The 23,737-nt window shown below is 48.2% G+C and overlaps 1 protein-coding gene across 5 annotated transcripts in view; it reads left to right on the plus strand.

Annotated features, from left to right (window-relative positions):
* Positions 1–23,737, plus strand: part of LOC119167231 (sperm-specific sodium:proton exchanger-like) — a 305,567-nt gene that overhangs the window by 266,285 nt on the left and 15,545 nt on the right. For all 5 annotated transcript variants that reach the window (XM_075866889.1, XM_075866887.1, XM_075866890.1 and 2 more), the window contains 8 exons: positions 144–315; positions 836–917; positions 1,370–1,560; positions 2,389–2,559; positions 18,700–18,797; positions 19,643–19,703; positions 20,261–20,542; positions 22,406–22,609. In XM_075866889.1, coding sequence (XP_075723004.1) covers positions 144–315; positions 836–917; positions 1,370–1,560; positions 2,389–2,559; positions 18,700–18,797; positions 19,643–19,703; positions 20,261–20,542; positions 22,406–22,609 — 1,261 coding nt within the window. The remainder of the gene's footprint in view (positions 1–143; positions 316–835; positions 918–1,369; positions 1,561–2,388; positions 2,560–18,699; positions 18,798–19,642; positions 19,704–20,260; positions 20,543–22,405; positions 22,610–23,737) is intronic.

Below are 23,737 nucleotides of genomic sequence, written 5' to 3' on the forward strand. Positions count from 1 at the left end.
GAGCATGGATACTACTTGTACGCGGAATGGTTTTTTTTGTTTTGTTTTGCTGCGTTCTCATCTCTGCAGCGCTAAAGACGTTTCTGTGTGTATACGATATTACATCTTTTCTTGCTACCCCTGTTGGTACGGCTGTTCCGTAGGTTGTTGATGATCGGCATGCTGAGTCCGATCCTGACTCGACTCGGCTACGGCCTCATGTGGCAGGACGCCATTATCATGACCTGGGGTGGACTCAGGGGAGCCGTTGGCCTCGCCCTCGCACTGTCCGTCGCCGAGAGTCGATACATCGACAGGGCAAAGATTGGCAACAAGGTATGCACGCTGGGGGGTCCGTTGTCCACTGTGATGGCACTAGGTTTCAAGTGGCCGTTCGTATATGTTGGCATTGAATGTTTCACACGATGCAAGCGACATCACATTCACGTCTTTATAAGAACGGTTCCTCATCACAATGAAGACAGTTGCATCTTTAATCGTCTGCGTCAGTTCAGACAGAGAGCAGAGGTGTCCTTTTCGGAAAACCAAGAGTACGCTAGGCTCTTAGCTCTCTTATTCCCGAAGAAGCGCCGTAATTGTTTCATATTTTCAAATCTATAGAAGTCCCGTTTCCTACACTCGAATCAACGTATCCGTTTAAAGCCAATCGACCACCTACCATGGGATATTCTCTACTGTGCTCAATTAAACTATCCAGGCTAACTGAGTCTCGCTATATTTCGTTCCCGTTCAAGCAATTTACACAGTCTTCAAAAGTAGCAACCGGTGTCAATCTAACTGATATTATCTCCCTCTTCCCCTTAACTCTATCTCTCTATTTGTTTTTCTCGCGCAGATCCTGATCCAAGTTTCGGGCATCGTAATCCTGACTCTACTCGTCAACGCCACGACAACCAATTTTCTCCTGAGGATTCTCGGTAAGAGGCTTCAAATGATCATAAGCCAGTAGGGCACGCCTAGGTTTATTGTACAGGCCTCGGCCCTCTGCACGGAGCTGGAGAAGTACAACGCACAAGGGGGAACACGAACAACACGAAAAAGTTGATGGGCAGCTATTGCGCTTCAATTTTCTTTTTATTTCTCCTTGTGCGTATAGCTTTCCTTCATTCCTTCTAGATTATTTTGTTTATCTGGGGCGCTTCGCATGCCTTGCCGTTCTACCCAGAATTTTCCGTAATTGTAGCACGGCTGGGTGTGCAGTCGTCCCCTAACACCGATGATCACGTTACACGTTACGTCAATCGAATCCGTTTAAAACAGCAAAGCATCGACAGTACTCCATCTTGTCCTTCCTTTCTTCTTCGTATTCTTGCTTAAAAATAAAAGTCTTCACACGGCTGTTCGCACTAACTTTTACGCACACACGCAGGCATGAACGCGCTGTCGGCGTGGAAGCAGTCGAACATGGTGAACGCGGTGCGCCACCTGCGCGAGGTGCAGAAGCGCTCGCTGCAAGTGCACCGCGAGGACGTGTTCCTGACGGACGCCGACTGGAAGTACGTCGAGCAGTACACCGCCATCGGGAACCCGTACAACCCGAAGGACAGCGGACAGGACGCGGTGAGGAGGCCCCGGACAGACCTTTTTTGTGTGTTTATAAATGACTGCGGTGAGGATCCCTGCATAGACCTGTTCCGTGTGTTCGTGAACGAAGGGTAGGCGTCGTTGACATATTGATGCGATTTTAGCGGCGCGTGCACTCCGCCCAGCCCAAAGCTCGCCACCACCCTCTATGATGACGTGACAGCTGGCGCAGCGCGTTGGGAGAGCCTCCCACGCCTTCGTACATGGAATATGTCTATACGATCGCTAGTGGTCTGCATACTTTTGCTGACGGGTGTACATATGGTACTGGATTCCCAGAGAAGGCAAGAGGGCTAGGGAGAGACAGAAAGTTAGGTGGGCAGATGAGATTAGGATGTTTGTGAATATTAAGTGGCAGCAGCAAGCACAGGACCAAGTTGACTAGCAGAACATGGGAGAGGCTTCTGTCCTGCAGTGGGCGTAGTTAGGATGATGATGATGATGATGATGATGATGATGATATATGGTATACTTTCCATGGTAGTATATAACAGCGCGTAACAGATAGAATACCAGAGGCAGATTACACAAACGAACGCTCTTGTATTTGTTTATTGTATTTTATCTCTTGTATTTTTGTCTGTCTCTAGTGCCTCTTCCTTGTCATTTGTATCTTGTATTTAAGCTCTCCTAAATATCACTATGTATCAGTACAAACTCGCTCAAATTTCCGTGCTCCTAAAATACGGTACACTGTTCGTTCACTACACTATAGTCTTTTCTCCTCCTTTCGTCACGACGTTCCTTGCGCGTCGTTCCGGAAACACCTCCGAGGACGCTGAATGGATCTTCTTTCCCCGCCAGGACGACCACAACCGGGCCTGCAACAGCGCCCTGCCCGCGTACATGTTCCGCAAGCTGAGCCACGTGTCCCTCTGTCCCGACTGCTCGGAGCACCACCTGTGCCAGCCGTCGCAGCAGGAGAAGGACGAGATGCTCAACGAGGCGCGCATCCGCATGATCTCCGCCCAGAAGGTAAGCCGTCGCGACGCTCTCTGCTAAGCCTTTAATGGGAACTTTCGCGAGTCGAGGCCGACGAATTCTCGCTCAACTTGTGAACAAGGTCGCCTGTGGCGCATGGTCGTCGGCAGGTCGTCGGCAGGATTCTGTCGCCGGCTGCCTACCGGCGAAATAAATATCAGCGATGTTCTAGCCTGGCGACATCCTTTAGTTGCTAAGTATTCGAACACAGAGTAAAAGAAACACACTAGGACGAGCGGCACTTCCGATTTGTCCGGAAGTGCCACTTGTCCTTGTCGTGTGTTTCTTTACTCTGTGTTTGTGATATTTCTCGGCTAAAGGATGTAATTAAGCAAGTACCAACTAGACCAACAATCGGTCTTGATACAATGTCTTTCCGGCCTGGTGCTCGGTAGAACGAAGTACATTATCGCTTGGGAGCGCACGGCATGGGACCACCAGACCAAATATTTATTTATTTATTTATTTATTTATTTATTTATTTATTTATTTATTTATTTATTTATTTATTTGTAATACCTCAAGGGCCCCAGTCAAGGGGTGTTACATGAGGAGGTAGACATTCACAAACAGATGATTTGTTCGATGGCTTCTTTGAAATGGGCGATGCTGGAGTGGTGCACGATGTCAGCAGGAAGATCGTTCCATTCTGTTGATGTTTGCACAAAAAATGAAGAGTGAGGGTGCGCGTGTTTTTTCTTCTTTTGGGGGGGGGGGAGCAAAAACCAGTGTTGCATCGCGGTTGGGAGAAGATGAGAGCACCGTTGTAGTTTAGGTGAGAGCAAGCACAGACGTGGCTTCAGGGGGGCGAGTGCCCCCTTTTGCACCCCTCTCCCGACGCCCCTGCGTGATGTAGCATGACTGTGGCCACGAGAAAGCGCCGAATTGTTTCGATGGAGGTCTGCATCTGGACCTCCGGGTTTTTTACTCGCACGACGACTCTAACGCGTGCTGCATGGCCTGGCGCTGTCCCTGAACTCGGCGTTTTATGGGGCTAAAGCGCCACATGTCGGCAAACTCGCTCATGAGTGCGCTCACTCGGACTCAGATCGGCTTGTGAGTCCAGTGCGGATGAGCCAGGGGGAGTAATATTAAATGCGAAGCATTTTTTAGCGAACTTCAGCGACTTTGAGCGTATCTATTTATCTATTTATCTATCTATCTATCTATCTAGCTGCTTACGTTTTAGTGCTCTCGTGGTCACCCCCTTAACTTGGCGTGAGCCAAAATTAGCGTGGGGGGGTAAGATGGTTTGACGAATATGACGCGCTGGTCAATGTATGAATAATGTCACAATCCTGTCGCGTACGTCGTCAAACACTTCCCGCCGGACTGTAGCACATACCCACGGGCGGGTATGTGCCGCTGGCGTACGGGTATGTGTCATGATGAGTGATTTACACTTAGTATCGACCCAGGATCGACGAGAACACACAGGGGATATTTCAACGGGTGAGCGTTAAGCAATACCCGACATCAGCCACGTCGACCTAACGAAGGAATAGAATAAATTGTGTTTAGAAAAAACTCACATAGCCAGCGTTCACCCCTCGACGAATGCAAATAATAAATTTCAGGGTCCCAGTAGGAATCGAACCCAAGCATTCTGCGTGGTAGTCTAGCATTCTACCCCAGAGCTACGCCAGGTCTCGAAACTACTTTTAAAATAGACGCTAACCTACGTTAAACGTCAATAGTGGTTGCAGTGCTACCCAATTTTATATACATTACATGTGTACTCCTTAGATACAGCCGTCGTGTCGCGTTAACATCAATTGTAGTGTTGATTTATGTAGCAGTGTCAAGGGCCAGCATCTTCGCGAGCATCAGCGCTTCACATCAGCTTCTGGCGTTGCTAATACGCATGTTCCAGTCGACATCATTGCGCAAATGCAAACAACTAGTTTTATAAACATCTGCAACTCTTCAACATATGTCTCTGCTTACAACATTTGCACATATATTTAGCGTCATTTCATGACGTGTCGCTCAATAAAAAAATAGCAACATGGTCACCTTTTCTCCGCATGCTTCGCATAACGTCGATTCCCAGATACATGGAATCTGCTGAATTTCTTTAATGAGTTTCAGACCGAGTGAGTCTGTCTGAGAAAAAAAAATGGCAGATCCCACATACAGTGAGAATTGATGATGTGCGAGGCACGAATGAGAAATCTTGATATGTCACTTTAAAATCAGCACAACATGACGAGGTGGAGGTAAATGATGCCGTACATGACTTCCGTGCCATGATTATCATGTTTAGATGTATCGTTTACCTTCGTCATCTATTCACGTCACGTGATACCAAATTTAGTATATGTGGAGCTAGCGAAACGAACGTGAGCATGCTATGAGCGTGGCATGTTGTCGTGTTCTTGCATGACACGCGTGTCAGGATTATCATGTTTGCACCACTCATATATTTCGTCATCCATTGACGTCCCGTAACACAGAATTTGGTATATCTGGAGCTAGAAAAACGGCCTTGAGCGCATCATGAAGGGCCCAATATACTCCAATGTAGCGTTGACGAGCGCACGCTGGGCACAGCGACGCTACGTTAGCAAAACGCGAGCACTCTATAGTCAAAACGCGAGCACTCTATAGTCAAAACGCGAGCACTCTATAGTTAAAACGCGAGCACTCTATAGTCAAAACGCGAGCACTCTATAGTATAGCGTCTGTCGGTGCGGCCCGGCGGCGACCGGCGCGAAATGCGACACGCTGCATTTCGCGCCGATGCGTTACCCAGACAGCACTGCGTCTGCCTCTTTTCGTGACGGAGGTATGGCAGACGCGCTGAAACGCGCATGCGTCAAAGCAACGCAGCGCGGCGTGCGCCTGCGTGTATATGGCAGGACCGGCACCTGGCGTGGCAACGCCGGTGTGACGCGACGAAATGAACGTCGGCGAGCACGCGCACCGCGTCACGACGAAATGTATTGGCGCCTTGACTGTGGCATGTAGTCATGTCCTCGCATGACACGCATCTCATGATTATCATCTTTGCACCAGTCACATATCTTCGTCATCCATTGGCGTCACGTAATACCAAATATGGCATATGTGAAGCTAGCGATGCGGCCGCGAGCGCATCATGAGCGTGGCATGTAGTCATGTTGTTACATGACACGTATCTCATGTTTGTCTTGTTTGCGCCAGTCACATACCTTCGTCATCCATTCACGTACTGTAACACCCAATTTGGTATATGTGACGCTAGCGAAACCACCGCGAGCGCATCATGAGCGTGGCATGTAGTGATGTTGTTACATGACACGCATGTCATGATTTTCATGTTAGGGTCTGACGCTTGTGTTCGCCATGCAATCATGCCATACGAAACCAGTTTTTCAACATGCCGTGTGAACGAAACCATTGCAAGAGCTGCAGGACCATGAAATGTAATTCATGACATTCAAGACATGCGTGTCATAATTTTCATGATATGACTAGTTAAATATGTTCATCATACAGTCATGTTATGCTATGCCAAGTTTGGTATCGATACCATCATCGAAACGGTCAGGAGAGCTAAAAGTCGTATGCGGCTAGATAGATAAATAGAAACGCTCAAAGTCGCCGATGTTCGCTGAGAAATGCTTCGCATTTAAAAAAATCACAGCATATCCACTGAGTGAATGATGATGAATGGGGCGAAACGTTCGTCATTCTGACCGCGCTTCCGTCAGTCCATTCAATCTTGCTTCCGTCCATCCATGCGTCCATCCGTGCGTCTGTCTGTGCGCCTGTCTGTGCGTCCGTCCATTCGTCCATCTATGCTTCAAACAGACAAACAGACAGACAGACAGACAGACAGACAGACAGACAGATGACGGGTGGCCGCGGCCAGCGGATTATTATTAACGGTTTGCCGATAAAGCCCTCCGAAACTAGGAGGGAGGGGGGAGTGATTTTAAATGAAATGAGAAAGGTGGGCCCCGTAACTGTCTTTGGGGGGGCGGACACCTAAACAATAGCTCACGAGGGGTGGGGGTAAAGGAGGGATTAAGAGGATAGGATTAAAAGGTAAATAGATACAGAGAGAGGAAGGAGAGAGCGAGGCGCAGGGACAGCGAACGACGGAAGTAAGGAGAAGATAGGAAAGGTGGACACGGTCGCAGGAGTCCGAGGACGGGGCACCACTCGGCGAGAGCTCTTGTCGGTGGCAGGAGATGGCGTAGGGTGAGCCAGTCGGCCAGAGCTGCGCTGTCGTCGGCGATCGCGGGGGCACAACCGGTCGGCACGAAATCCAGCGAGCGAGTCCGCCCCTCCGAAGCTTTCACCCTACTCATCGTCATTCACTACGTGGATAGTATTCTGTGTTTTTTTTAAAGACGATAGTCTTTCTTGGGGACCTTCGACGCAAAAATTTGTGTATGTATGTCTGTACATTTGTCTGTTTGTCCTCTCTTAACAGCATCGGGTACTTGAAATGGCCGACCCCATCCGCAGCGCCCACCAATGTTGCTCAAGATTCAGCGTTCATACTTGTGCAATTGTCGATTAAAAAGCAATTATTGCGCATGTATGGGGCACCATAACAGCACGTATGTATTCTGCATGTGCATTTTTACTAGAAAAGGCATATATAAGTAATTTTAAGGACCGTAGCGCTTATCACGCTGCGAAGACCATGCAACGGTTGCACGAACAGGAGAATGTTCCAACACTTTGCTAAAACGAGACGGCAGTGGCACCTACCCGTCGCCTTGCGTTCTACACCTCATCACCTCTGAGACGGGCGCGCACACTCGTCTCAAAGCCACGCGCTTTGTTTTTGAAGAAAACTGGCAGGTGGCGCTCACGTCTCACGTGTGACGTGATTTTATGCGCTCATTAGCCTCCGCTGCACGCTCGAGGCACTGTAACGCAGCGCCTCCAGAATACCATTCACCGATTTTTCTCGCGCAGAACATCAAATAAATGTTTTGCTCACTCCCTCCACACGCAAGACTATCGTCTTTCGACGATATTTGCAGATTACCGTGCAGATACGGGGCCAATTTTTTTTTTTTCACTAGCAAAGCTGTTCACAATTTTCGTTCAGCCGTATTGCGTGATGAGAAAATGAAGCTGCGCCGAGCGAGTGCCACTTAGTAACACGGCCAACACGTGTTCAGTTCGTCTTCCTTTTTAACTTAAGATTCACTGTAAATAAAGACAGTTCGTTATTGGTGTCTTACATTTATGAAATGAGAATAGTTATGGCGTAGTTTTTTTATCGCCTACGAATTTGACAGACAGTTTGGCGTATGACCAGCACATTCATTGAGGTTGAGACGATCAATGTGCAATGTAAGCGACTTGCAACGCGTGTGCCTGTAATAAAGCTAGTTAGTCATAATGTAGGGATGGCTCTCTCATAGTAGAGTACTTGGTACTCTAAATCGTTGCCCACTTTTTCTAACCCCCCCCCCCCCCGCTTAGTGCTCTCCCATAGTAGAGTAACAAGTACTGTAAATCGTTAACCACTTATTCTAAACACAGAGCTCACACCCACGGGTGTATTTTGCTCTTCTCCTTTAGAAACATGTCGCTTTTGTGCAATATTGTTCTTGAGCACGAGAGCAAACTGTCCTCACAGGTGAATGCTAAAACATCACCCTACACTGTGAGTGACGCCCCTTGTTTGTTCATATAGCCTTCCTGTTTATTTAAGTTAAATCATCTCGATGTCCATGAATGTCCTGTCTTTGTTGTACAATCTTTGCATTGTACATCACTGCATACGCAAATAAGTTCTTTTCGCTGTATATAACAGCTTGCATTGTACATACGCATTGATCACCATTGTCCATTTTTCTGTGTGCACATAAGCTAGGTAAGATATATCCGGAAATAAAATTCTCTTAAACCACCCACCAGACGACTTTACGCTCTCCCATAGTAGAGTACCAAGTACTCTAAATAGTTACCCCCTTTTTTTTTAAATACAGAGCTCAAATTAACGCCCTGTCTTCAGTCAGGTCAATGGGACGACTCTATACTCTCCCATTGTAGAGCACCAAGCACTCTAAATCGTCAACCACTTTTTTAATGCGAAGCATTTCTTAGCGAACTCCGGCGACTTTGAGCGTATCTATCTAGCTATCTAGCCGCCTACGACTTTTAGCTCTCCTGGCCGTTTGGATAATGGTATCGATGCCAAACTTCGAATAGCATAACATGCCTATATGACGAGTATATTACATGCGAAGCATTTCTTAGCGAACTTCGGCGACTTTGAGCGCATCTATCTATCTATCTATCTATCTATCTGTCTGTCTAACCGCCTACGACTTTTAGCTCTCCTGGCCGTTTCAATAATGGTATAGATACCAAACTTGGTATGACATAACATGCCTATAGGACGAGTATATTTGACTAGTCATAACATGAAAATCATGACATGTATGTTATGATTTACATTTCATGATCTTGCTGCTGTTGCGGTGGCTTCGTTCACATGACATGTTGCAAAACTGGTATGGTATTGCATGTTTGCATTGCAAACTTTTTCCATAGCTTTTTCCATCGCCAGTCGAAAAGAAAACCAAGCACGCGTATGGCGCCTTTCACGGTGCGGTTTGACCATTGCAGCCCCCAGCACACGCGATTGCTCTTGTATTATTTGCCATTTACTGAAGCTGAAGGGTTCCACAACCTTGCGCCAACAAAATTTATCGTGCTTCATTTCCCGCACGCGCACGAAGTTGTCCGACAGAGCGACGACGAAGCACGGCTGACACGTTGTCGCCAGGCAAGTTTCGTTCTATCACCGCATAACAGCTTTCGCCGGTTGCTGTATAGCGGCGCCACCGCAGCCGAAAGTTGCGAATGCACTGGCCGAGGTTGAGCAGTTTCGCATGGCTTACTGTGAGCAGTTCTGCGCAAGCGCGAAGAGTAGTGCATGACGTCACGGCGCACAGCTGTAGCGCCAAAGAAGGCCTGGAAGCTGCTAGGTTGACGTCTCACTAGCGAGCGAGCCATTCGCGTGATCCAAGCGGCAGCCCACAAGTGATATGTCCCTCCAAGAGCTTCCAGGCGTTCTCAAGTGCGCCAGCCTTGCGCCGCGTGTGACGTCATGCACTGCTCATCGCGCTTGCGCAGAACTGCTCACGGTAAGCCACGCGAAACTACTCAACTTCGGCCAGTGTATACACGCTGCAAAAATTGTTCGAGTGGAAGCTCCCGCAATGCCTTGCCAGTAAGAATGAAACCAGCCTTTTCCCTCCAAGGATCTCGGAAACGTGGTCTTTCCTGGGTGGTGCCCGCTTAGCGATCGGTTAGCTTTGATCTATTGGTGTAAACGCTACGTTACCTATGAAATAAGAGATAGTTGTTTCCGATTAAATAACACGGCGAGGCGGGCCCTGGCGACTTATAAATTGCCAGCTGTTCGAGGCTAACAAGGGAAAAACAGTCACACAAAGACGCACTTCGAGTAGAGTACCAAGTGCTCTAAATCGTTAGCTACTTTGTCTGAGCACACCCACCGTGATCCCAGCCCTTCTCCAGTTATGCGTGCACGGCAAGAGGAGCTCGTCGAACGGTACCAACGTACTATGCGCGCTTCTTCGCTCTCGGCTGCAGCTTGGCGCTGTAGACGTGCACCGTGTGAGTACGCTTAGGTGCTAAGGTATGCACGCAGAGTTCCGCTTCGTCCACCAGGCTCGCCTGCCCACTCGCTAAACTCTACCGCACCAGCTGTTGCGGCTACGGGTGACTTTCAGGCATTCACTCAACACTTTCAGTCAATGGCTCAATCTGTTGCTGGTGTCAGTTACTCAGGATCCGTTTCTTCGCATCCACTGCTAAAAGACCTACCACATAATTCCAGCACGTCACGTGACGTTCTACTATCCCCGCCATAGTGACGAAATAAAGCGCGCATTAGACAGCAATGAAAACGGGTTTTCAGCCCCACGGCCTGACGGACTCCCTGCAGAATTCTATGTACAGTCCTGGCCTATCATTAATTCATTCATGTCACGCGTCATTTGCAAGTGTTTCTGAAATACTACCTTTGCAACCTCTTTCCGCAGAGGCCGTATAACACTAGTCCCCAATAAAGACCAAATGTCTACGCGACCAGAAGATTGGCGCCCTATAACCCTGCATAAATAAGGCTCTTGGTCAACCTCTTGGTGCGCCGAATCAGTCAATCTCTTGCAACATTTATAGCTCCCCACCAGGTCCGTCTTGCTCCGGGCCGAGAAATCCACACCCATACGTGACTAACGCGTGACATCATTCAGTACACCCAAGCTGATGTGCGCAAGGACTGATGGTTTCCTTAGATCAGGAGGAAGCTTTTGATTTTATAGAACATGGCTTTCTTACTAAATGTTTCACATGCATTCGGATTCCTGGATAAGTTCATTGACCTCATTCACGCGATGTGCCCTAAATCAGGAAGTACCCTTTACATAGATTTTCATGGGAGTAACCCATTTAAGGTCACGAGTGCGGTGCGTCAAGGGTGTCCCCTCTCCCCAGCTCTATTCATCCTTGCATTAGAACCCTTCTTAAGGGCCGTTGAACGTGATCCGCAGATTGGAGGCTTACTCCTATCTGGTAACACTAAAGTAAAGGTCACTGCATATGCAGATGATATTACTCTATATGTACTCTATATGTACTTAATGAACAGTCGCTGCAGCATGCTCTTGATACTTTCCATGATTTTGGCATTATCTCCAGTGCAAGGTTAAACTTTTCTAAAAGCCAATATTTTTTTCATTGGCAACCCCAGCGGTCGTATCCGCATCACGTCGCCTTTACAGGGGCCTCGTAACATTGCAATACCAGGGCAATACTTTCACTGCATTTGGTGTACAAGACAGCATCTGGTCATCCGTTATACAAACTCTTCAAAGTGATATAAAAGCAGCCAGGCACTTTGTATTTCGCTTCTTGGAACGCCGATACTTATCTCAAGCGGTGTACCTCGGAAAATTTTGGTACCTTTGCCATTCTGCTAAGCCACCGCTCCATGTCTGCAGGAAGGTGCAAAGTTGCATCAGTTTTATTTGGTCTGGTGGTACAGAATGGCTATCTCGTCCGGCATTAGCTCAACCATGAGAGCATGGCGGTTTCGCATTCCCCAACGTTTCCGTCACGGCCTCTACTTTGTGCCTCCACACTATATTGCATAAGCAATGATGGCATGCCCGATCAGACACTGGCTCGCTACCATCTGGGCCCATCACTACGTGCATTACTGCCAGCTAGCCAAATTAACCAAGGTCCCCAATCAACTGAATTGCCGTCTTTGTATCGAGCCCTTCTGGCATTTCACCGACGTTCGGAGGCTATGTGCCCAGAAATAGAGGTGGCTGAATCTAAAGTGGTGGACACAATGGCCGCCCTTATACGGTCCTTGGTGCCCCACCACCGTCAATCTATAATGAACCGCCTTTGAAACGAATAACTGCAGCAGTGTTACCAGGACATCTCCGGGACTTTGTCTGGCGGCTGTCTGGAGCTATCTCCCTACTCGAGATAGGTTGCAGCGATGGCAGGTGGTTCGCACTTCCACTTGCCCCAACTGCGTCATGGTTCAGACCAATCGACATGCGTCGATTGAATGCGTGGTCTCCCGCCTTTTTTGGCGCGCGGTCCATGGCGGTTTTCGGGGACAAGGTGTGCGAACACTCGTGTCCAACGGCCGATTTCCGCGCGGGCGCTTTTCGGCTCTTTTAATCATTGCAGGGCTGTTCAGCCTTTGGCGAAACCAATGCGAGGCTGGAGCAGCAAATTTCTGCCGGCGTTCTTTGTGGCCGATACTGGGCCGAATGAGACGAAAGATCCTCGCGTTCCTCTCTGAGGAGCTCTTTTTTTTTACCTCGAGAAGCAAGATTTTCTACGGCATTGGTCGTGCCCTTTCGTCAGCATTGAACACGAAAAGCTATATACAACTCATTTTGCGACTGACGTAGCGCTAAGTAGCTCTCGTTGACTAGTTATTCATGACTTCGTTTGTAACCAATTGTGTTTCATTGCATCTATTGTATCGTTATACCATTACTTCTATATCGATATAGCATTGAATTCTTGTGTACATGTATGCCAACATTGCCGTGTATATTAGGGCAATGATGTCTTCATTGCAACGTAGTGATGTTTGTCTTGGTACATATATGTACCAACGTGTGTGTTCCCTTATTACTGAAATATCATTAAACTTTTGTTCTCTGTACATAGCGCAAATAAACTTTTCCGAGCAGGCCAATTTTTTTTATACCGGGACAGCTCGAAGCTATCCCATAGTAGAGTGTATCGTACGCAACATCGTCCGGCATTTGTTCTGAACACAAAAAGGCTCAGCTGGAGTTTCTAGTTGTTCCGTGCAACGTTTATAAATATATTTCAGTTTAGAAACTCGCCGCCGCGGCCATTGAACGCAGCCGGCCCGCTGCGGTTCCTGACACCGCGGCGCTGCAGTCGAGAATTGCGCTATCGTTGCGAGCGTCGTCTGCTAGCTCCAACGTTGCGCTTGCGCAGCGGGCTTAGCAAGCCGTCTGATTTTATTACGCCCGTTGCAGCTTTTAAATCTTAAGCGCTCCACTCTGGTGTGTGATGTTCTTAATGCGTGTCGCAACGCACCACTGTATTATTTTCTACGCATTCGGAACATTCGAGGCCACAAGCTTATGATTTAACTGCGCCCTGCACACCCAGCCCTCGTTTGGTTTGACTGAAAGCGCGCGCGTGGCCTTGATAGGAAGGGAAATGTTTTCGTTGCCAATCAGATGTCCTAACCCAAATCCATTCGTGTTTTGATTGATTGCAAGGTTTAACGCGCCGACGCAACGCCGGCGTTTAGACGCGCCGTAGTGGATGGCACCGGATTAATATTGACTACCTGGGGATCTTTAACGTGCGCCGAAATCTCGCACCGCTGACCTCACTGCGGGTGCACCGAAGGCAGAATTTCATACTGTGCACAAGTTGCACTATCGCTTCAACGTCTTTCTGGGAGCGTACCCGCACGTCAACAAGTGACTCTTGCAGCAGTTTTCCGTTCGCTGAAATAACGTATACGTAAGATCTTCTCGTATCACAACGCTCTTCATGATAGAGAAAACACCTGCGCTCATCCCTGTCTCGCAGAAAACTGCTTGCCGGCTGTTTTCTGCTTCATCTTCCACAATTGACAACTGCCAATTCCGAACTAGCCGCAGTGAGGCACTGTTCTCGATAATGTACGCGAGATCAGTGCTCTCGCAATCACTCGGAAGCTCATTTGGCTCTTCGGGAGGTGGGTGGCAAGACACAGTCTCTGCACGCCGACAAACACTTGCTCTCTTTTTCGGCGACCACCGCCTCTTCGGTGCAGAAGACAGATAGCTGGGTAAGTTCGGGAATTGCGTCGGAACGACACCACTTTTCAGAGCCCATGCACCCCGCTCAACCTCCACCCCTTCACCATTGATGATATGCTTATATATTTTCGTGGTGTCTGCCGGCTGAAAGTGAACGTCGCACACCTTGCATGTTTTGCTGAGCAACTTATCAGCGCGGGGAATAGCTCTTCGCCACCTGTCAAGAAGCTCGGGGTTCGACGGTGGGGCAAAAAAGTGCCGCTTGTCGGGGTTACTCCTATATCCGCTTGTGCAGCCAGGCACAAAACACGTCGGCATGTTGGCTGAATGTTATGGCATTTCACATGTGAAGCCTGGGACACGGTGAGGAATCGGACAGCACTTCGTGGGGGAGAGCGGCTGGCCTTGAACGCCGGCGACTTTGTTGACTGTTCGTAACAGCGAGCAAATCTATCATCGGCAGTCGCTCACTCACAGCACAAACACAGTTCACAACCTCAAAACGAGAAGAAAACAACGAGCAAATCTATCGGCAGTCACTCACTAACAGCACATACACAGTTCACAACCTCAAAACGAGGAGAAAACAACGAGCAAATCTATCGGCAGTCACTCACTAACAGCACATACACCGTTCACAACCTCAAAACGAGAAGAAAACAACGAGCAAATCTATCGGTAGTCACTCACTAACAGCACATACACAGTTCACAACCTCAAAACGAGAAGAAAACAACGAGCAAATCTATCGGCAGTCACTCACTAACAGCACATACACAATTCACAACCACAAAACGAGAAGAAAACAACGAGCAACCCCACAGCACGACCCAGAAAACCATGGCCACTGGCACACCGAAGCGCTCGCCTGCACCGGCTGGCCCGTCGGCACCGCGCAAAAGTCGACCGCAGCGCCCTCACACCCCCTAGGAGTAAGACGCGCCCGGCTTCGGCGGCGGAGTTTCGAAACTGAATTAGTATCTATAAACGTTGGTTCCGTGTGTAGTATATAGCCAAGCGGCCCCTCCGTAGTACGCATGCATGCGTGGCATTCTGTGAAATATGAAGAATTCGATTCATTCCATTTTGAAGCGTTTCTTAGTCGCACGATGTCACGCTTCGGCGTCGGCGCCGTCCACAACCACACTGAGTGTGCTCGGCTCGTCTACGAAAGCGGGCGGCGTGCATAGAGTTTCTCGCAAACTTACCGAGAGGGAAATCTGGCGCTAGTGAGCTGCTGGACGCAAGGTAACGACAAGATTAGAGTGTAACAAGATATGTGAGTTTTGAACTTGGCTCGGATTTGTATACCTCGAAAACGCATCTGGCTTGACGTTACAATTACGTATTTCTTACCAAATGAGCAGGTAATAGGCTATTTATTTTTGTCATTGCACGGAAAGGTGTTTTGTTTAACACTCAAAGCTTCTGCGTCGACGTACAGTTTTACCAAGCGTGAGAAGTAACCAATGGCCGCTAAGCTTGGCAGGCGGACGACAAAGCGAGCGTTCCCTCCACCACTTTTATGTCGTCTGTTTTATTATGTCGCCGTTTGGTTGTGCCTTCAAGGTAAGTGGACTTTTATTTTAGAATATAGTACGCGTGAATGAGATTCGTTTATGAACGTTTTGTTTTAGAAAAGCTTTACTTACGCAGTCGTATTCACTTTTGAGCCGAAGTCTCGCTCAACACCAGCCTCGTAGACACATATACCGGATGTGTTCCAATTCTTAGACAGCACTTAGACAGTCTACGCAGACTGCTTAGAAGACAGCATCGAGCCCATGCTGTCCGAGAATCGGAACAGATTTAGACGTCTTTAAGCGACAATGCGCCACCTCGCGTCGTTAGAAAAAGCTAAATAAACAAACGTAACAGTTGTATTTTCTGGCTTATTTCGTGTAAAAAATCAAAAACAAATAAGCGTTACTCACATTAAGCGTCTGGGGAAGCGTCAGCTTGTGTGCAGACGGCCATTCCGGCGATATGCGATCTATCTGAGCGATTTGCTGAGCCGCCATCTTGTTTAGGCAGCAAAGTTGCCTGCATCGTATTTGTCTACGATGCGGTCTTCTCGGAGCTGTCTATTTTGCCGGCTACGTGAAAATTGGAATAGGACTTAAGATGGCCGCCGTCCATTTAGCTGTCTATTTAGCCGTCTACGGTGAGTATTGGAACACAGCCACCGTCATTACCAGCGCTCCTACGGGGCCCCTTCGAAAATTCGCATAGACGGTGGCGCCACACTTCCCTCTAAGTATGATTGTGAGAAACTCTATGGCAGCGTGTATATAGCGGCGGAGCGCGCGTTCGGAGTTCAGTCGAGGGCGTCTCCTCTCCGTCCATTACGACGACGGCATTAAGCAATAAAGACACACTTTCACTTTACACTCCTTGTCTTCGCTTCTCCTTCATTCAACAAATAGGAATTATAAAACACAATTATAATTAAGTATACCCGACTGCGCAACATTCATGTGAACCCCCCCCCCTCCGCGACGCATTTACTCGAGTTCCTCCCGTAAGAAGATGCGGGCTCCAATTTTTTTTTAAACTTCTAACATTCGGATACACAGAAAACTTTGTGTTTTAGTGCTCATTAGTGATTATACACAGGTTTTACTTGTTTTCTTTGTTTTGCTTATGTACAAGAAAGGTACACGTACAATAAAACATGCCTCGTTCCTTCACCGCCAGTTTATTATGCCCCTATAAGATGGCGCCCGCAGTCGCCATCTTTTGATGGCAAGACTTTACTCCCCGGGCAGTAACTTCCACTCCAGCATTTAAAAAAAAAACGCCCTTTCTGTTTGATTGGCGATGTTCATTCTGTTTCTACTTGTGTTTCAATAAATTGTGATGCACACTCTATGACAGAGCCCAAAGCTGTCCCAGCACGTGTACAAAAAGGTGTGTTCGGAAAAAGTGGGTAACGATTTAAAGTACTAGGTACTCTAATATGGGAGAGCATAAAGTCGTATCGTGGGCCTCACATTTGATGAGGCCCTGTTGACAGAAATTACGCCGTGAACGACTTCACGACGAGATTCTGCAATTCCTTCTGTCAGTTTTACAACGAAAGCTGTTAGGGGATCAAACACGGGTCACGCCGCCGCTGTCCGTATAACCACTATCACGCGAAACGAAATAAAGCAACAAATGACATTAAGAACGTAATGGGACTCGAACCCGGGTCCACTGCACGCCAGCCGAGTATTCCAACGCTGGTTCTCTCCGGTGCTTGGGACTTGTTTGCAAACTTGCCTTAGGAAGGCTTGATGTCGGGAAAGGAATCACGTTAATATGAGTAATAAAGCGTTATATAACAGCGAAAGAGCAACCGGGCGTCACACAATGCGAATCACGTAACGAGTGGGTCGTCTAATGCTCCAGACCCACTACAAAATCTTGTTCTTCGTCACTTATTAACTGTGGCACACACTTACCCAGGGAAACAAAACACTTACTTCAGGCGTTATTCTTCATCGTCGTCAGCCACTTCATTAAAAACAAAATTTGCCCGAAATTAGTTGCAAGTGTTTAGTGAATACCACGCTTCTCCGAAGAATGACGAAAAATGCGGCATAGTGAATGCCTGCCTGTCACGCAGTGATTGATGGCGTAGTTGGTACCCCAAGTGTGCTTGCAGCAGCTGCTCTAAGAGTGTTAAAAAAAGGCCGCTCTTCTATAGGTTTCGCTGTGACAGTGCACTATCTGACCAAAAAAGGTTGCCACGTTAAACTCGCTGGACGCAATCTCCTTGGTTTCTGCAAGAGACTAAAATTTCTGTGTCCTAGCGGGACGGCTCAGGGCTCTCCCATAGTTGAGTACGAAGTAGTCGAAATCGTTAAACATTTTCTGTAAACACAGGTTTATTTAGGGTTGGGCCACAGTGCCATGAACTAGCGGCGGTGAAAGGCGGAAACTAGACACGGAGCGCAGGCCGCAAGATAGTGGGCGCGTGCCGCTCCTTTAGTCCGGCCATGCCACCTCTCGTTTACTCCTTGGAATGTCTGCTGGATGGCGGTACTTCTGTATGATGAATACGTGATCAAAAGATGCGACATGACTGTACTTGGAGTGTTCACTACATGGACGGAAGGAGAGACAGACAGACAGACAGACAGACGGACGGACGGACGGACGGACGGACAGACAGACAGACAGGCAGACAGACAGATGCACAGACGGAAGGACGCACGGACAAACTCAGGAACGAACGCACGGAAAGACGGACGGATGAACAGACACAGAGACGGGCGCACAGACGGACGGAAAGAAAGAGCAAACGGATGGACGGAAGCGCGGACGGACTGACGAATTCTTCGCCCCACTTATCGTGATGCAGCCCTTGGATAAGCTGTGATCTTCTTATGATGTTGGTAGAGAAGATTAAACTGTGGATTACTGCAATTGAATCGATAAAGCCGGTGTCAGTGAGCTTTCGCATATGGCTGTATTCTGTGTAATGGGTAGCATGCTTTATATCACGAGCAATCATGCGCGCGAAATGTGTCACTAGTGGGCTCGCGCTTGGTTCAACTGAGCTCGTTTGCTAGTTTGTCCGTACGTACGTACGTACGGATGGATGGACGAACCACGGAGCTAGCCGAGCAGAGCCACTGCTAGTTTTTACCTTTAATTAAGACAATTCTAATTAGGATATTGCTAATAAACAAGGTGGGCCAAGCTCTCCCGCTAGTCCCGCCTGGCACCATTGTTGCAAGCTGCCCACATTGTTTTGTTATTCGTCTGATATTTGTGATTATTGGAGCCGTCGGCTTGTAATGTCAACACTGCATGTATCTCTATCTTTTCCCAGGTGCACTACTGGCGTCAATTTGAGTCCGGCCTGTTGCTACGAGACAGCGCGTCTGTCCTCGTTTCAGCTGCCGATGCCGTCGCTGACAAGCCTGACCAGTAAGTACCGCCTACTGTCATCAAGTTGATTCACATTACAATTTCGTCACACGTATTATCGCTAGCGGCAGTTGCGCAGTAGTTGCATGTCTACAACAACCTGGCTCTAAATCGGTCGGCATCATTGCCGATATGAAAAGGAAATTTGGTTGTTGTTTTTTAACACGAAAGTGTTTTATGCCGGGCACCACGAAGATTTTGGTGACGTATTTTCGTCACGGAAATGACGTCAAAATCACGCACAACTATAAGACAGAGTTCATTGAACGGGATTCTAACGCATGACCTCTGGGTCAGTGGTAACAGATTCTGGGCGCGCTATTCACTTTGGCACAACCACATACTTTGCAGGCTTTAATAACTACGCCTTTTATCTACGCTACGCCTGCCACTCTTTTCTCAGCATTCTTGGTAAGGTGCAGTGATGCATAACGACCATGAAATTTGCGATTATTTTCTTCAACACACCGTTTCCAAGCGTCCGTCCCATGCGTTCTGCGCGTTTCCAATAAAGTGCAATTTCGTCTCTCTCCATAGGAAGAGGCACGCGCTGACGCGTTGAAACGGGTACGTGTGATCAGACCTTAAATCCTTACATTGCACAAACACAACGGTAGCATATATGTTTCAATGTTCTTCATGTGCTTCATTGCATTAAAATCATTATGCAGCGCAGGTCCAACAATTGCATTTATGCCTCACTGTAAACCCCCAACGTAATGCACGAAAAGAACTTTTATGGCAAGCGATTAAAAAACAAACGCACAGGAAGAGTTAATGGCGAAAAATACCAAAGTTGTGTGATGCTTTAAACGTACAACTTTGATTTCCCATGCTTTCTGCAGGTTTATCACTGTGGATGAACTGCGCAAGAACTGGGAGGTCAACAGGGTCTACAAGTGGTTGGTGAGTGGTCATCGTTCGAAGATATCATATCCAATCCCACTTTCACAGCACGTGCATCTTGGGGAAGTAAATCCACCGTATAGACCGAAATTCAAACAAAGAAAAGATGAATGCAATAAAATATCCACAAATGCATTTTGGTGCCCACGACAAGCGAGATCTGTAGGAGACCAGGAAGGCGGGAAACCAGTGCATTGAGTTCTGGAAGGAAATAAGGGCAAGCGAAAATTTGGGGAAGTGGGGGGGGTTACTTTTGGCAGTGACACACGCTCACCCCCCCCCCCTCCCTTCTGCCCCCTACCCCGTGCCCTGTCTGGGCACGCGCGCACCATTCCTTTCACAGCCAGCGCGTGCAAGAACGACGCCTCACATGGCTTCTCTTGGTTCCATAGTGCAGTGCGCGTGGGGGACGAAGGAAACTTAACGCACTTATTGTACAAAACAGCACGGTGACGACGACTCCGTCGTCAAATGCAGTGTCCCCCAACAGTCGCATGCCGCAAGGGATAGACAAAACATAAACACGTCCTCGGGGACCCGCCGTTTTGTTTCCGCAGCAAGACCACTTCGTAGAGCCCGTGACGGAGAAGCAGGCGTACACGGAGACCCGCTGGCGCGAGAAGATGCCCGCCGAGATGTGGCGTCGTCCTTTCTTCGTGGCCACGCAGCACGCCACGTTCAACTTCGTGCTCACCCTGGTGCTCGCCGCCGACGTGGCCTGCACCATCGCCGAGCTCGTGCTGCGAGTGGGAAGCTGCGGACAGTGCTTCGCCACCTGGGTGCTGCGGTGGACAAACCTCGGCTTCGTCACCTTCTACTTCTTCGAACTCGTCTTCAAGGTGAGCTCTTCTTTCGGGCAGGTTCGAAGGCCGTGCGGCTCATAGGGGGCGCCTGCGGCGCACCGCGACAGCGCCACCAGTGGGCAGCCCTGTGTTGCGTAGAGCGCCAGCGCAAATGTCTCGGAGGTCTGAGCTATTTAATCCCTGCCTGGAGTATACGCGTATGGCGTGAAGTGCTCGCAACATCAAGGAATGTGTACATGCACGCGGGCACATGCCCCCGTGAAATTCTTTCGCCACGAAGTGCTCATCCACAAAAGCATTACAAAAAATCAGGCGATTGAGCTCAACACTTATTTTTTTAATAACATGGCACTAATTGAGAGGGAGAATAGAAAATAGAAGGCAAACAGAGATTTTGTACATTGCGATGCCGCCTTCCTTGTGCACCTATCTTGTGCACCCTTAATTGCCATTTCGCGAACTTACGTTTTTTTTTTTAATAAAGCAAGTACTGTTAAACTTTACTTGCTTTCTTTTTAATAAACCTGCTTTCAGCTGCGACGGATGCAAACTTCGGCACAAAATGTTTTCTGTGCACCCAAAAAGAACGTTCACGAAAAATAGCTTCTCCGCAGTAAAACACTGCAAGTGAAAAAGCCAGCTTTCAGTTCATGAACGCCGGAAAGTCAACTTGTGAACAGGACTCAAGCACAAACACCTTTAGTTGTAGTATTCATGCGTGTCACATTGACGACCCTTTCGTGTTTTTAAAGACGAGAGCCTTTCTTCGACGCAGAAATTTTGGTCTGTCTGTCTGAACATTTGTCTGCTTGCCCGCGGTAACAATACCGCAAACGGCATCAAACGATACCTCAAACGGCCAACCCCATCCGCAGCACCCACCAATATTGCTCAAGGTTCAGCGTTCATACTTGTGCGATTGTCATTAAAAAGCCATTATTGCGCATATCTGTGGCACCATAACAACACGTCGATGTTTTGTATGTGTGCCTTTATACTTGAGAAAGCACACACAAGTAATTCCAAGAACCGTAGCGTTTATCACGCTGTTTGACAGTGCAACGCGATGCTCAAAAAGGCAAGTGTTTCCAACGCTTCGTAATACGACACGGTGGTGGCCCCTGCCTATCGCTTTGCGTTCTACTCCTTATCGCCTCCGAGACAGGCGAGGCGTGTACCTTTCTCCGCGGGGGCACACGCCTTCCTTCGTTTTCGAAACAACTTCCAGATGGCGCTCGTGTCTAACGTGTCTTAAGGTCCCTAGATGCAACAAGCTTCCAAGGTAGCGTCACTCATTGTTCTCGAGCCATCCTCCTCATTCTCTCACTTACAACTCCGTTTCTTTGAAATCCGCGTCTGTAATCTGTGCATTCCTTGCACGTGATCTTGCAACTGAACCCAAACATTCGTTTTTGATGAGAGTATTGAACCTTCTAGGGGGCGCTCCTGGAACATAGGCGAGGAGGATTGATTGATATGTGGGGTTTAACGTCCCAAAACCACCATATGATTATGAGAGACGCCGTAGTGGAGGGCTCCGGAAATTTTGACCACCTGGGGTTCTTTAACGTGCACCCAAATCTGAGCACACGGGCCTACAACATTTCCGCCTCCATCGGAAATGCAGGAGGCGAGGAGGAAAGGAAAAGGTGTCGCTTCCATGGAAAATTGTTTCATCTAGGGACCATAACGTGCCTCGATGCGCTCGTTCGCCTTCGCTGCACGGATCGAGACTCTCTAACGCAGCGCTTCCAGAATACAATTCACCAATTTTCTCGCGCAGAACATCAAATAAACGTTTAGTTCACTTTCTCAACAAGCAAGGCTATCATCTTTCTACGACATTTGCAGTGAAACATGCAGATACGGGGCCAATTTTATTTATTTTTTTCATCGCAGTTACTGGGTCGCGGACTGCGGGCGCACTTCAAGAGCTATTGGAACATCGTGGACTTCGTCGTGCTGTGGGCCTCCGTGGCATCGGCCGCCATCGAGCTGGAGATGGAGCTCGCCGGATCGTGGTACTCGCCGTACATCGTCGCCATTCGGCTGTGCCGTGTCGTCCGGCTGCTCCACTTCCATCGCCTGCTCCGCGTGTTCCTGGTCAGTGTGCTTGTTCATCACATCTATTTACCACGATAACAATTATACGGACAATATCGACGGGTTTTTCGCCGTCGCCGTCGTGTCCAGCATAAAATTCAAATTCATAAAATTTCTCCGCACATCGTACGTTCCACCCTCGGGTAAATGCGCGCGAGCGGAGGCGACGAACGCGACTTACGCAGAGGTTAAACGAGACAGCCCATCTCCGTTGCTAGGAGGGTGCATGCGATAATATCACCTCGCTGAGGAGGCCTGCCATCAAAGCAGGGAGGAAACGCCCCACCCGTCTTCAACGAGCATGAAAAGACGCGAAGGGGTAAGGTGGCTTACATTTATTTATTTCTTCTTCATTTATGAGGTAGCGAGATAGTCATCAGCAGGTTGAACTCTCAATGTGAAGTGAGTGAGCGAAAAGTACCCCTGGAGTGGCAGTATTCTCTCACGCAATCGTTTTGTAGAGCAGCGTGAGACTGGATCCAAGAGAGTTAGCTGCCAACCTCACTTTGTATAACATTAAAATTTGTTGCTATCGCATACAATGTTTCGCCCTTGCGGTGAAACTGCGACTTTTTTTTACTGTATTCGCGTCTACCATACATAATGAGATATGATTATGCTTTGCAGTAAATGTGGTGTCATAGGCGGCAATCTCGATTCAACTTAGAGGAAGAGTATATCTTGTCGAGAAAGCAGTACGGCAAGTATACCACCCGTTGGAGAAGAGCGGAGAGCTATTTTTGTACAGCTATTATACGAACAAGGGTACATCGAACCTGTGAAGATAAAATCTTGCTATGTCGAATTATTGTCTATATCGAATAGTTACGATGTCTTCTCAGAAATTTTCTAGAGTATAAAAGTGCACCCCGCGTTTATCTAGAAACGTTATTTGGTTCTCCGCAACTTGCGATATACGATACTGTCAGCCAAACGCCACACCCTTGCAAGCATGTTTCTCCTCGCACTACTAAGATCAGTGCTCGCGTCATTTGTAGATAATCATGCCGATCAAGCGGCAATATTATTGTATATGGCAATTATATGGACACTCTCGGCTGGATTTTGCTGCTGGCGTCTGCGTCGACTTCAGCGTCACCGTCACTCACCATTTATATATATATATAT

This window comes from Rhipicephalus microplus, chromosome 6 (genome assembly GCF_043290135.1).
Source record: "Rhipicephalus microplus isolate Deutch F79 chromosome 6, USDA_Rmic, whole genome shotgun sequence".
NCBI lineage: Eukaryota > Metazoa > Arthropoda > Arachnida > Ixodida > Ixodidae > Rhipicephalus > Rhipicephalus microplus.